This window comes from Otolemur garnettii, unplaced genomic scaffold, assembly GCF_000181295.1.
Source record: "Otolemur garnettii isolate 467f Iridium unplaced genomic scaffold, OtoGar3 scaffold00043, whole genome shotgun sequence".
NCBI classification, from domain to species: Eukaryota; Metazoa; Chordata; class Mammalia; order Primates; family Galagidae; genus Otolemur; species Otolemur garnettii.
Genome location: NW_003852438.1, coordinates 245,548 through 257,895, shown reverse-complemented (window position 1 = coordinate 257,895; position 12,348 = coordinate 245,548). Strand labels below are relative to the sequence as shown.

Here is a 12,348-nt window from a genome sequence, read left to right as displayed (position 1 = left end):
CACTGAGGACTGGAAATGATCAAAGGCCACCTTAATTCTGTTAGGTGACAATTAAATTCTCCAGACAACTTATTGTGAAACAAAGCACTTTCCCTTGACCTACAAAGGCATTATTTAAAACCATAGAACTTAAAATATATACTGAGAAGTGACAAAATTATGATTTTTATTGCAACTATACCGAATCTTTATGTTAAGTGGCAGGTAAGATAAAAACTCATAAGTACCCATGTTGATCCAAGATGCTGTTAATCTAAAAAAAAAAAAATACCATTCAGCACTTTTTAAGTGCTTAAATAACTGTGAAGAATAATATGCTCTGAAATATTAATTAACATTCTCAATTAGGGGATTATTTATGAAAACTATTTTCTGCCTGTTGTTTTTCATTCTTATACTTATGCAAGGCTTTAAAATATTAATTTTAGTTATTATTCAACAAAAACTTAGAAAACAAATCAGGATAGCTTCATTTTATTGTGAAAAACAAGGGTAGTAAGGCTAAGTAAATTTAGTGATGGCTTCACACACTGGAAGTTCAATTTGATTCTAATACAGAGTTACTCATCTTTACACAGATGAATAACAGATTCTTCTGTTATTCTTAAACAGATTCTTATTACATTTACATCTCAGTTATGACTTCTAAAACCTCTCTTACCCAATGTGTTTGGTGTATCAAGCAAATAGCTCATTCAAAGTGGGAGAGGTTGAAAGTTTAACTTTGATATGATAAAAATATCCAGCGACCATATTCTCATAAAATAAAAAGGCAACTTTTAAAAATATTTGTAAAGCCCATGGGGTTGTCAAAAATCTTCTGCTACAAGTCTGAAAAGACTATCGGGCAAGATAATACAGATTTAAAATGTTATCAACATAGAAGATAAATACGATACAAACTTTTCTAAAAAAAAAAAAGTTTTAATACAATTGAGACTATAAAAAGCCATGAAAACTAAATTATTTTGGGCGGTGCCTGTGGCTCAAAGGAGTAGTGCGGCAGCCCCATATGCTGGAGGTGGTGGGTTCAAATCCAGCCCCAGCCAAAAACTGCAAACAAAAAAACCTAAATTATTTTCAGAAGACTATAACAAATGTATTTAAAGACTTTTGTTTCTTATTGTTACAACTAATGTAACTTTTTTCTTATAAAATGCTTAGAAAAAATATTCAATCATTCCATTATTGACATATTCCTAAATAATTAAATATATTTAATAATGCATAACTCTCAAATCAGAAAGGTACCATGGAGTATCTCAGATCTGGCCTCTTTTTTAGCTTTTTTGGATGAGAAATTAAGGGTAATACTCAAAAGATCTTGAAAAGTTACTCATCTCTACATGAACCCTTTCAGATTACCAAAGTCATAAAGGACAATTAGATCTCTTTTGTAAGCATTCTTTAACTCCAAAAGAAAAGCTTAATGTCTTCTCCACTTTTGTGAATTTTAATTCATCAGGTCCACGACGCAATCCGAAATTATTTACTTGTGAAATTTCTTACAGAGCACAGTGACAAACATCATTTGACTGGAAAAGTAGTTTCATTACATGTATTCTCTCATTAATTTTTATAGTGATTCTATGAGGTAGAAATAACTATTATCCCCATCTTACTGATGAAGAAAGTCTACGTGATTTCAACTCTTCTCCTGGTTACATTCTCTAATTGTGGAGCTCAACTTTTAGCCACTATACTGTATTATATGAAAGAGAGTTGAAACAATGATATACCACAGATTTTATCATTTAAAATCAATTAATCTGTAACCCTGTAACTACTTTACTATAAAATTATAATAAAGTTATATTCAGACTTGCTTAAGAAATTTTTGTATTAGAGAAAAAAGCTGGTATTAGTATTATATGTAGTCCAAAAGTAGTGTACAGTGGTGTGATCACGGAGCTATGTGACTCAATAAATCTAAAGGAGCTAGGAGTTTTCTTTGGGCAAATGTATTTGCTTTTGGTGCTCACTATTCTTAAAACATAACTCACAAATCCTGAAAACAACAGCATAGGCCTATGTTTAGAAAATTAAAAAGGATGGCATTTGTTCAAATTAAACATAAGTGAAATAAAACAATGTTTCAAACCATGCAAGATACAATCAGAGAATCTCCCAAAGAGTCTATGTTATAGAATCCTCACAAGAAGTTTTACTCTCCATATCTGTCAGAGTAAAGAATTCTACAATGATACATATGGTCCAAAGATTTTTTGAGACAGTAGTTCCTAATTCCTCTGGTATAAAATGCTATATTTTGATTTATGTTTCTTTTGGAAAGATTTTGTTATCTTTTCCTGAACAACTGTATTCCCCATGCTATGTAACATTCCCCATGCTATGTAACTGTATTCCCTCTCCTATGTGGGGAGAGGTCAACTTTAAGCCACAATAAAACCAGCAGCAGTGTGTGTGCAGTTGGGCTGGTCACAGCTGAGAGAACAGAGCCGGGGCTCTGACCTACCTTCGCAGGACAGACCGTGAGAGGTGACTCCAGAAAGACTCTCTCTGCACACATTACAGAAGGTGGGCCGGGCGTGAGAGCAGGCGTACCAGTTATGCATCCCTGAGAAATGTTCCACGTTAAACTGGGCCACCTAGAAATGAGATGTCAGAACAGATTTGCCGAACAACAGGGCGAGACTCTGAACCATCTGTAACGTTCACAGAATCAAATTTTCAAAGTCAACAGTTTTAAAACCAAAGCACTTTGCTTTAAGTTCAAAGTTTCAAAATATAATTTAAACCGGTTGCTGAATGAGTCTGTACCTACTTACTTCTGCACAGGAGAGCATCAGCTCTTATGTTAACAGTAATTCTCTGAGAACACAAGATGATGGAGAGATGGTTTTACCTCGTAAGTTTCCCTGGTCTGCACAGACTTCAGCGAGCCGATCCAGTCCTCCATCTCCTTTCTGTTTTCAGCACACAGCATTAACCTTCTGAAGGGGGTGATTATCTGAAAGGGGTAATTCAATCTAATGACTGTTAATACCCAAAGAGAAAGATCACCGTAAAACCCAACCTCTGTCTGTTAAGAGTCTCTGTAACATAAATGAGTTGTGTCCTGTGTGTGATATGGCGGTGTCTAGGAAAGGAAAATTCTAAGCAGTGTTTCTACTCTTTGATCCTTTGCTACTTACTCAAGCTCTTTTTAGTCCTTTTCTAAGGTGGTGAACCCAAATAAATAATGCATTCTTATTTCTTACCTTGAAAATTGATTTTAGATACATATACTTCAAAATAATTCACAGTGAGCTTAGAATACATAGTTTTCAATTGGAAAATACTTTTTAAATTAAAAATAAAAGGAATGTGATAGCAAATGATTCCATAATTGATTTACTATGGTATCAAGAATATTCTGTTAATAGTTAAATAGTATTGATTTACATATCATTCCCTCTAATTTAATATGATTTATATGAAAAAAGCTTCCCCATTCGGTAGTACTCCACTATACCACTTTTCGGTAAGAGCAGAGAGGAAGGATTAGCATAAAAATCCTATAGTTGCTTTAGGGAAGAAAATAATTGTGACTTTCATCTTTTTCATATCATTAAAAAAGGAAAATTATTTATATTAAGAACCTGAAAGGAAGAGCAATAAAAACTTCGCACTTCTAGCAGACCGCACCAAAAGTGCTTCAAAGTGAGATTCTGAAATGATTTATAAGAAGCCCCTATTTACTTGTAAATACAATATTCTGCTTGTAATCTTCAAGTTACCAAATCCCAAGCATTTACTGCAAAGAAGAGATCATTCATTTAGCTGTGGAACAAGAGTGAAATGTTACATTCCTACCTAGAAACTATTTCCAAATAATAAATTACATATTTATATTAAAAATAAGATTTCCCCCCGACTCAGGTTAAAAGCCTCCTGATCTGGTGACACATCTAAATGTTACATTACACTGTAGAGTGGATTTTACAAGTTATGAAAGAGTCATAATCATCTAACGAGAAAAAAGAAGAAGAAACTTTTCCCAAAAGGAGTAAACTCATAGGCCTAAATTGTACCCATCTTAGAAAATAAGTCCATCGTTCAAAACAATAGAGAGATGAGCCCGGGTTTGCTACTCACGAGTCACTGCCTCCTCTCCTTTGTCACTGCTTTGGCTACACAGTCCTTCCTTGGACGCAGACGCTTTTAATACATCTGACAGGCACTTGCACTTAAATACAGCCAGACAAAAGTCACATGGAAGAGGAGCACCAACCGGTCAGCTCTGGGTATTTGTTAATTGCATGCGAAACTGAAGACACCCTCACTTTTGCAATTTCTTCATTTTCCACGACTCTCTTTGGATAAAGCTTATTAGCTAGCAGTTGGTCACTTCTCTTCCTGAATAAATAGTTAATGCAAAGAGCAAGGCCTCTCTCACTACTTAGGAGCCAAATGGATGCTTTATTGCTTCAAAATGTTTTTCTAGGACAGCTCATCAAATGCAGCAGAGAGGTACCATTAAATCATAATACACTTCTGGCTCCGATGACTGGCCAGAAGATCTCCAAGTTTCACTGGGCCCGCTGATATTATCAGGATACAACCTTCTGCATTCACTTCACTTTTTGCTATACTAGATGATGTAACTATAAGCATTCCTTCTCTTTCCTTTATGATGAGACAAATATTACTCAGACAAATAAACCAGACTTGCTAATTCATTTTTTAACTTTGTTCTTTGCTGAATTCTAAGGAAACCATAATGACTAATGGCTTTAATGATCTCTAATGTCTTTACATGGTAAGTCTTGTGAAGTCACTGTGACTCCAGTCACAATGAGAGGGAAAAAAACAGAGAAGAGCTTCTAATTTTTTAAATAGTTTTTGGACCTATACAAATGCTTCCATTCTAACTGATTTTAGCAATATAACTTCGTCATGCATGTATCTTACACAGTAATAAAGTAAAATGTATATTTGTGCAATTTCTCCTTTTTAATGAAAATGCCTTAAAATGAATAGTAATTAAAAATTGAAGATCACATCACATTTTAATAGAAAGATAAGTTTTTCAGAGGTAAAAAGAAAATAGAAAGTTCTCTTGATTTACAGGCCTTGGGTGTGCAATTAAGAAACCTACTGTTAGAAAGTGACATTATAAAAAGCATAAAAAAAGACATCCTTCATAAATCATACCATGCAAAGATGTCTGGCTTTGTGGCTGCAGTACCAAAAATGACTCGGTGAGCAGCCCGGAGTTGTCTGGGCTAACTGGAGAGCCCTGGCTTAAAAAGCAAACCTGTGACCTCTCTCACACCAGCCCCTTCCATCCTGGGGCAATCCCTTGGCAGGCCTTCCGTGCTGCATCCTCTCCCACCTGTTAGGTAAAGTCTTCCTCATCGCAGACCTTTGTAGGAAAGACTCTGCCAGACACACTTGACCGACAGGCTCTGGTTAGGCCCTAACGGAACTCTCCATCACATTATAGTGGTTTCTCATCCAAACCTTTACTAGGAAAATAACTGGAGAGGAGCAAACTCTGGAAAGTACTGGTCCTTACTCTGAGAGTTTATCCACTTCAGCCTTTTTATTATGACAAGTGAGGAGGATATGAAAGATGAAAAGACAGGACACTATCCTGTCACCATTCTGGGGGAAGAGGAACTATTCCCCGGTGAAGACCGAGCTGGGGAGGGGGCCGAGTCCAGGAAGTTTTTGGAACCAAAGGATGGCTTACATTTCTTGAAAGATCTGAAGCTTACAAATCCCAAAATATCTCTTAGCCCCTGTCTTTATCTCAACCCCACTCTAACCTTCTCTTCCTACTACCCCCTACGTTCCCAACTAATTTTTTTTCATGGACGTCTGAACCTACTTCAGTCATTTTTTTCAAACTACATCCTCCACACCACCTCGGATCCTGGAACACATCTGTCTGTCTGCTCATCATTCAACTGTTTACTGACCCTGTCCCATACGCCAGAGCCAGGGACAAAAACCACACAGGCTTTGCTTTTTGGAGTCCATAAAAGAGACAAGAAATAAACCAAGGATCTACTTGTCTGAACACGTGCTGTACAGGAGGGTCCAAAGGACAGACATCTAAATCTGCGTGCTAAGTGCTAGTACCTCAGATAATATGCAAAACTCTCCATTAAAAAGATATTGCCTCAGTTTGGGAGCTAAATGGTCTATAAAGATTCCACAACTATACTGTGTATATATAAGATTCAAGAATTTCTCAGTCTGATTTTAAAAAATACCAAAAACAGACGTAAGACAATCTGGCATGAAATATAAAATTCTACAGAAGAGTGACACTGTAATTAAGACTTTAAATATATAAATGTGTATAGGGCCAAAAAAAAAAAAAAGATACATAGCCAAAATCGCATTGTTAACCTTCAGGGAAGGGACTGCAGAGCATTTTAATCATAATATTGTTTGTCTGCAATTTCTAAGGCAGATATGTAATATTTCTGGAATGAAAAAAATCATTCAATTTTTTACTAATAAAAAGATGAGAATATAGAATTTAAAAATGTGCACTGGTCCAAAGCAGGAATTCACAAACTCTGCTGCACATTAGAATCACCCAGGGGGCAGGGGTTAAAATTCTAACGTCAGAGCCACACTCCATACCAATAAACTCAGAACATTTGAGAGCAGGACACAAACACCAATATTTCTTTTTTAACTTCCAGGCGATCCTAAAACACAGCCAAGTTTGAGACCCAGCGTCTGAAGATGTTTTATTGTTCTCCACAACAATGCGAGAACTCTAAAAAGGAGAGAAAAGTTTCTAAACAGAAGTGAATTAGAGGGAATCGTCTGCAAATTCTCAGTTGGAAATCACTAATATAAACTCTGGAGTCAGACCAATCTAGCCTGAATGCCAACAGAATCCCTTCTTACCTCTTTAGCTATAGAAACGTTTCCTGGGCTTTCCTGAGTCTCCCCTCTGCTGAGTGGGCCTAGAGGAGTGATTCAGGACTCTGCAGAGTCCAGTGTGGAACAGTGAACTAAAACCAAGTAAACCATTTAGCACGGCGTCTGCCACAGTCAGAGCTCAGTCAATGTTAGTATCACAAGTCTTCTTAGCAGTGAAATCCCATTATATTTATAGATGGAATATGTAAATGAATACACTTCTTGCATTAAGTATGGTCCCAGACAAAAATCAAATGAACTTACGTTGGAAACAGAGGGATTTTGCTAACAAAAGACCCACTGACTAGCAAACCACCAAAATGGGAATAATGATAATGACCTACTGACCTCCTTAGAAGACACTGGGAAGATGTCAACCAACAAATCAGGAAAAAACTGACTCCTCTTAATCGCATTGCATCTAATTTTGCCCAAGGCAGCAGTATAAAATGGCAAAAGGCTTATCAAAATTGAGGGTATCAGAGTCTCGGTACCAGCTGAAGAATTCAGCATGCCGACTCTGATAGGCACTACACCTAAAGTGTCCAAGATGGATGGCTGCTTATTTCAACTCAGATTTTTGAATCAGCAATAAAGGAAATTCTGCAGGCTTCTCTGGTCATTTTAAACATCCAATAACTTTTTCTGTTAGGGGAATTCTTATTTCTAACCTACAGTCCCTAACAATAAACTGATCACACTTACCCTCTTGCAGGGCTTTTTGTTGTATCTTTAGAGAATAAAGCTGAGCAGCCTTTATTGAATAAGAATCCATAAGCAGCGTGAAGCCTTCATTGGAAAGCAGGACCAGCATAAAGTTTAACTGCACTGCAAGAGTTTTTATTGTCTTTATTATTATAATTTAGGTGATATTTGACTAGTGTCATAATCTAATCAGGCACAACGGTGTGCCTTTTTTTTTGCACTAGCATTGCCATACTTGATGTCACCACCTGCTTGGTTTTAACATGCCTCATCTTTCCTCATAAAATCTATATCTAACTCTTTAATTATGTATGTTGCTTTTCTTTTTTTTCTTTTACAAAGTGAAATAATTCACTCTGTTAACTTACACATGCCAAACGGCAATGTAGTCACGCATCCTAAGTGACTATTTTGAGAGCAGAGATACTCTCCTATTTCAAAGAGTAAACACTCTCCAGCGCAGGTCTGAAACTGCGCATATGCCCCTCAACCAAGCCAAGTTATTTTCAAAATACACCCAAACCAAGCCCCTAGGCAGACTTGCTGGGTTTGTGGGGAGCTGTGAATAACTTTAGATGTCATTTTCAGACGTAGTTTGGCAAAGCTACCCAGGTAATTCTGATGCCTACCCCTGTTTATCAGCCATGACGCATACTGAAAGCATCCAACTTCCCTATTCCAAAAGGTATGGTACAAATAATGCCAAGAACGTGCTTCTATTCTTCACGGCTCCCTACCGCTCTCTTTTTAGTACCCTTCTGCTTCCATGGTCCCAATGTTCTTGTCTGCCTTTAATAGGGTTCCAACTTGGGAAATGTGAAATAGCCTTTTATTCACTGCATCCCATGTAATATGGGATGTATTTAGACAGATCATAAAATTATAATCTCTGATGTTTATGTCTGGCTATTCTTTTTGAACCCCGAAATGCAGTGTTATTTTTTAAAAGTTAAAATCTACCATTAGACAGGTACAAGCAGAGGCATTTGGGGTACCTGACTCCTTTGCTTTCTAAGGTCAATGCTTCCCTCATTATATCATCCAGCTGCTGTATATCCTACCTGTGTTCTAAAATTACAGCTACTGGGGGTGGAGGAGCCTAGCTCAGTGGTTAGGGTGCTGGCCACATGCACCAGGCCTAGTGGGTTCAACCCAGCCCGGGCCCGCTAAACAAATGAACAAATACAAAACAAAACAAAAAAAATAGTGGGCATTGTGGTGAGTGCCTGTAGTCCCAGCTACTAAGGAGGCTGAGACAAGAGAATCGCTTGAGTCCAAGAGTTTGAGGTTGCTGTGAACTATGACGCCACAGCACTCTACCAAGGGTGACAAAGTGAGACTCTGTCTCAAAAAAGTAAAATAAAATAAAGTAAAATGACAGTTGTTAAAGCAACTTTTCTGAGGTGCTAACAGACAACAAAGGTTTCATGTAAGCTTTTTCCCAAAGGTGGTTAACTTTTCAAGACTAAGTATAATGTTACAACACACATTTCTGGCACCATAACCAAAGAAAGTGCCACAGGTATTTTCAACAAACAGTATAACTTAAACCAATGGAATAGCTGGATTTGCAGTAAAAAGAAATTTGCTCAAGAAGCAAGATAGTAATCCCATGAAATCTCAGAACATAAATTTCACAATATCTAAATGATGCAAAAAAAACTTGTAAAGGTATAGTGCACAAACGATAAGATGAGGGTGACAGGTAATTCACAGGCACACACAAAGACTTCATTATTTATCTACAGCTAAAATTTATTTTTAAAAAAAGTCGTGCTGTGCAGGCAGTACACTCTGTAAATATGAAGCTAACTCATATTGCTTGATAGCTGAACTTAGGTCTGCCCTGTTCCCTTTCAGAATGATCTGAAAATATTTTTAGACGTCTGCTTACAACCCCGTTTAGATTTACAACACACACACACACACACACACACACACACACACACACAATCTCTCTCTCTACTGGGAGGGAGTGAAGACCTCTGGAAGTCATTCTATGCTTTGGTTTTGGCTGACTAATCATTCTAACTGGTCCATCATTTTGGCTGGATCTTAAGAGGCATTCTTATAATGTGACCAAGAGGGACAAACTTCAAAACATTCCATAGGTGCTAAAAGTAAATACGTAGGCATTTGTCAGGCTGCTTATTTATTTATCTAAGGAGAAGCTATGTATTTTTTGAATAAAACATTTAGTTCAAAAATCAAAAGTATAAGTCAAGTAATTACCTATACTTAGACATAGGTCATTGAGATTCTGTAGCATAGATATGAAATTTTTGTGAGAACATTCTACAAGAAATGTGCAAGTATTGAAAGATAAATTCTAATGAAAATTTTGTTGTAAATATGTCACACAATTACTCTGAGAAATCAATGAATCAGAGAGAGGAAAAAGGCAAAGAGGCCCCTGGATGACAGAGAAACATCTTTCCCAAGCCCAAGAATATGTTCTTCTTTTCCCTGAGAAGAACTTGACTACTGACTTAGGGCAAAAAGGCAATTTCTCATCAATCCTTCAATTACCCCTGTAAATTAAGTATGAGTTAGTTTAATCATAGTATATGGGAGAAAGAACAATATAGACACTAAACGAGTTGTCCGCAATCTGTTAACACATTTCTTATATGAGGAGTTAACTAAAAAGGAACAGCACTGTAAGAACAAGAAAAAAAAAAATGTGGAAGATTAACTTCTTCACTATGCTATGTTCAGTAAATCTCTCTCTTTTCCAGCTTCCGAATACTCATGCAGTATCTAAGAAAAATGGTTAAAAAAAAAAAGGAAGAGTTAAAATCTGGCCACTGTATCTTCAGGTGCCTGGTGAAGAATGTGGAGCGAAATGCGTGATGGGACAGACCTGCTTTAGAGCACTTTGGATAAACCAGGGAAAAGAGGAAACAGATGAAACCAAGCATGACAAAATCTAGATCATGCTAGAGGTAGGCAACCGAGAAGGGGGATCATTACGGAGCCCTCCTGAGTTGGTGTATGTTTGAGTGAGTTTTTCAGAAGGTGTATGTTTGAGTCTTTTCATAAATAAAAACCAAAGTATTCAAGCCCTTGATAACCCCAAGTAAATCTCTTAGGTGGACTGAGTTGAGGAGAGCGATCAGATCTGACTTCCTAACTCTTGGGCATCAATGACTCTGCTTCACATCAGGTCAGTTTGACCCTCTCACCACAAAACCTATTTCTTGACTAAAGAGCCACAGCCTCACAACAATGGCATTTTCCACATTAATTTAACTTCATTCTATAATCTACTGTTGGATTTATTACTCCCTTGTTATAAAACATGAACTCTAATACCTGCTTCCACGAAAAGAGGAGCCACAAGTTTCCATGCTCTCAGTACCAATATTCTCACTATATACACAGTATTTCCATGGGATCGCAAATTCTAAAAAGCATATTTTTTCTTTATTTAAATTAAAAAGTTCAAAGTACTACAAAATTTTAAAAATTGAAAGCATTTAGTAAAATATACTTTATTATATGTACAGTGGAAGAATCTGAACAATTTTCTAAATAGCACTGAATTCAACATTATATAATTTTATACAGTCTTAGAATCTATACAAGGCTGCAAAAAAAAAAGCAGACTATTTAACATCTTTTAGGAACTACCGTTGTCTTCAAGGTTACATTTTCAGAGTCATAGTCCTAAGTGCTGCTTCCTGAAGCCTCTGGTTCCCTGAGAAGCTTCCAGTTCCCTGGACAGTCAAACAGAGTTGGATAAGGAGAAACCATCCATGGAAGGCAAACAGTTCCTGTACAGGTCTGCTGTTGGACATGGCAAAAGCCTTGGGGGAGCTACCAAGAATTGGGGGTATCCCAGTGGGTCATTTTTATATCAATTTATATCCATATAAATATGTATCTCACATGTATAATAACAAACCACTGTTTCTTTGAAGACAAAGTTTGGGCCAAAGCCAGTATCAGTAGTTTCTTAGAATTTAAACATATTATAGTTATTAACCTTTAGTCGATCCCCATTGTATTAGTTTTCTATTGCTGTTGCAACAAATTATCACAATCTCTTGAGGCTTAAAATAACACAAATTTACTTCCTTAGAGTTGTGGAGGTGAGAAGTTTAAAATCAAACCATCAAGGTGTTAGGAGGCTGAGTTTCTTCCAGAGCTCTGGGGGAGGATCCATTTCTTTCTCCTTTTCAGTTCTAGGGTCTGCCTGCATTTCTTGGCTTGCAGCCCCTTCCTGGCATCACCTCAACCTCTTGCTTCCATAGTCACATCTTCTCTGATTCCTCTTGCCTCCCTCTTATTATAACACTCAGACTGCCTAGATAACCCAGGATCATCTCCTTTTAAGATAACATGTTCAGAAACTACAGATGCCAGGTAAGGTGACATTCAAAGGTTCCAGGGATTAGTGAACATTTTGGGGAGCATCTGTTAATTGACCTACCACATTCATAAAATAAACAATACGTGATTATAGATTTTTATAATATAATAGTGAACTGCTAAATCAATGACATTTGAAATCTATTTTGTTATTATATTTATAATATCAATTAATATCTCTGGATACAAACAACTTTTTTTTCAAAGAAACTAATAAGTTCACTAAAACTAGAAAACACTTACAGAGCTCTGATGCTGATAAACAGAAAGGTTACTTCTACAGCATCTTAGTGCTTTGCTATCAATAAGATCGTATTTCTTACCTCACCTAATTCCAATAACTGGCCTACAGAAGAGGAAAAAATAAGTTTAACTTCT

The 12,348-nt window shown here is 36.8% G+C and overlaps 1 protein-coding gene across 3 annotated transcripts in view; it reads right to left on the bottom strand.

The window, feature by feature from the left end:
- Nucleotides 1-12,348, bottom strand: part of DGKH (diacylglycerol kinase eta) — a 190,509-nt gene that overhangs the window by 69,568 nt on the left and 108,593 nt on the right. For all 3 annotated transcript variants that reach the window (XR_001161318.2, XM_003790345.3, XM_003790347.2), the window contains 2 exons: nt 2,867-2,971; nt 2,477-2,609 (listed from right to left, as the gene is read on the bottom strand). Coding sequence is in view for 2 of the 3 variants with exons in the window: in XM_003790345.3 (XP_003790393.1) it covers nt 2,477-2,609; nt 2,867-2,971 (238 nt within the window). In the remaining variant the exon portion in view is untranslated. The remainder of the gene's footprint in view (nt 1-2,476; nt 2,610-2,866; nt 2,972-12,348) is intronic.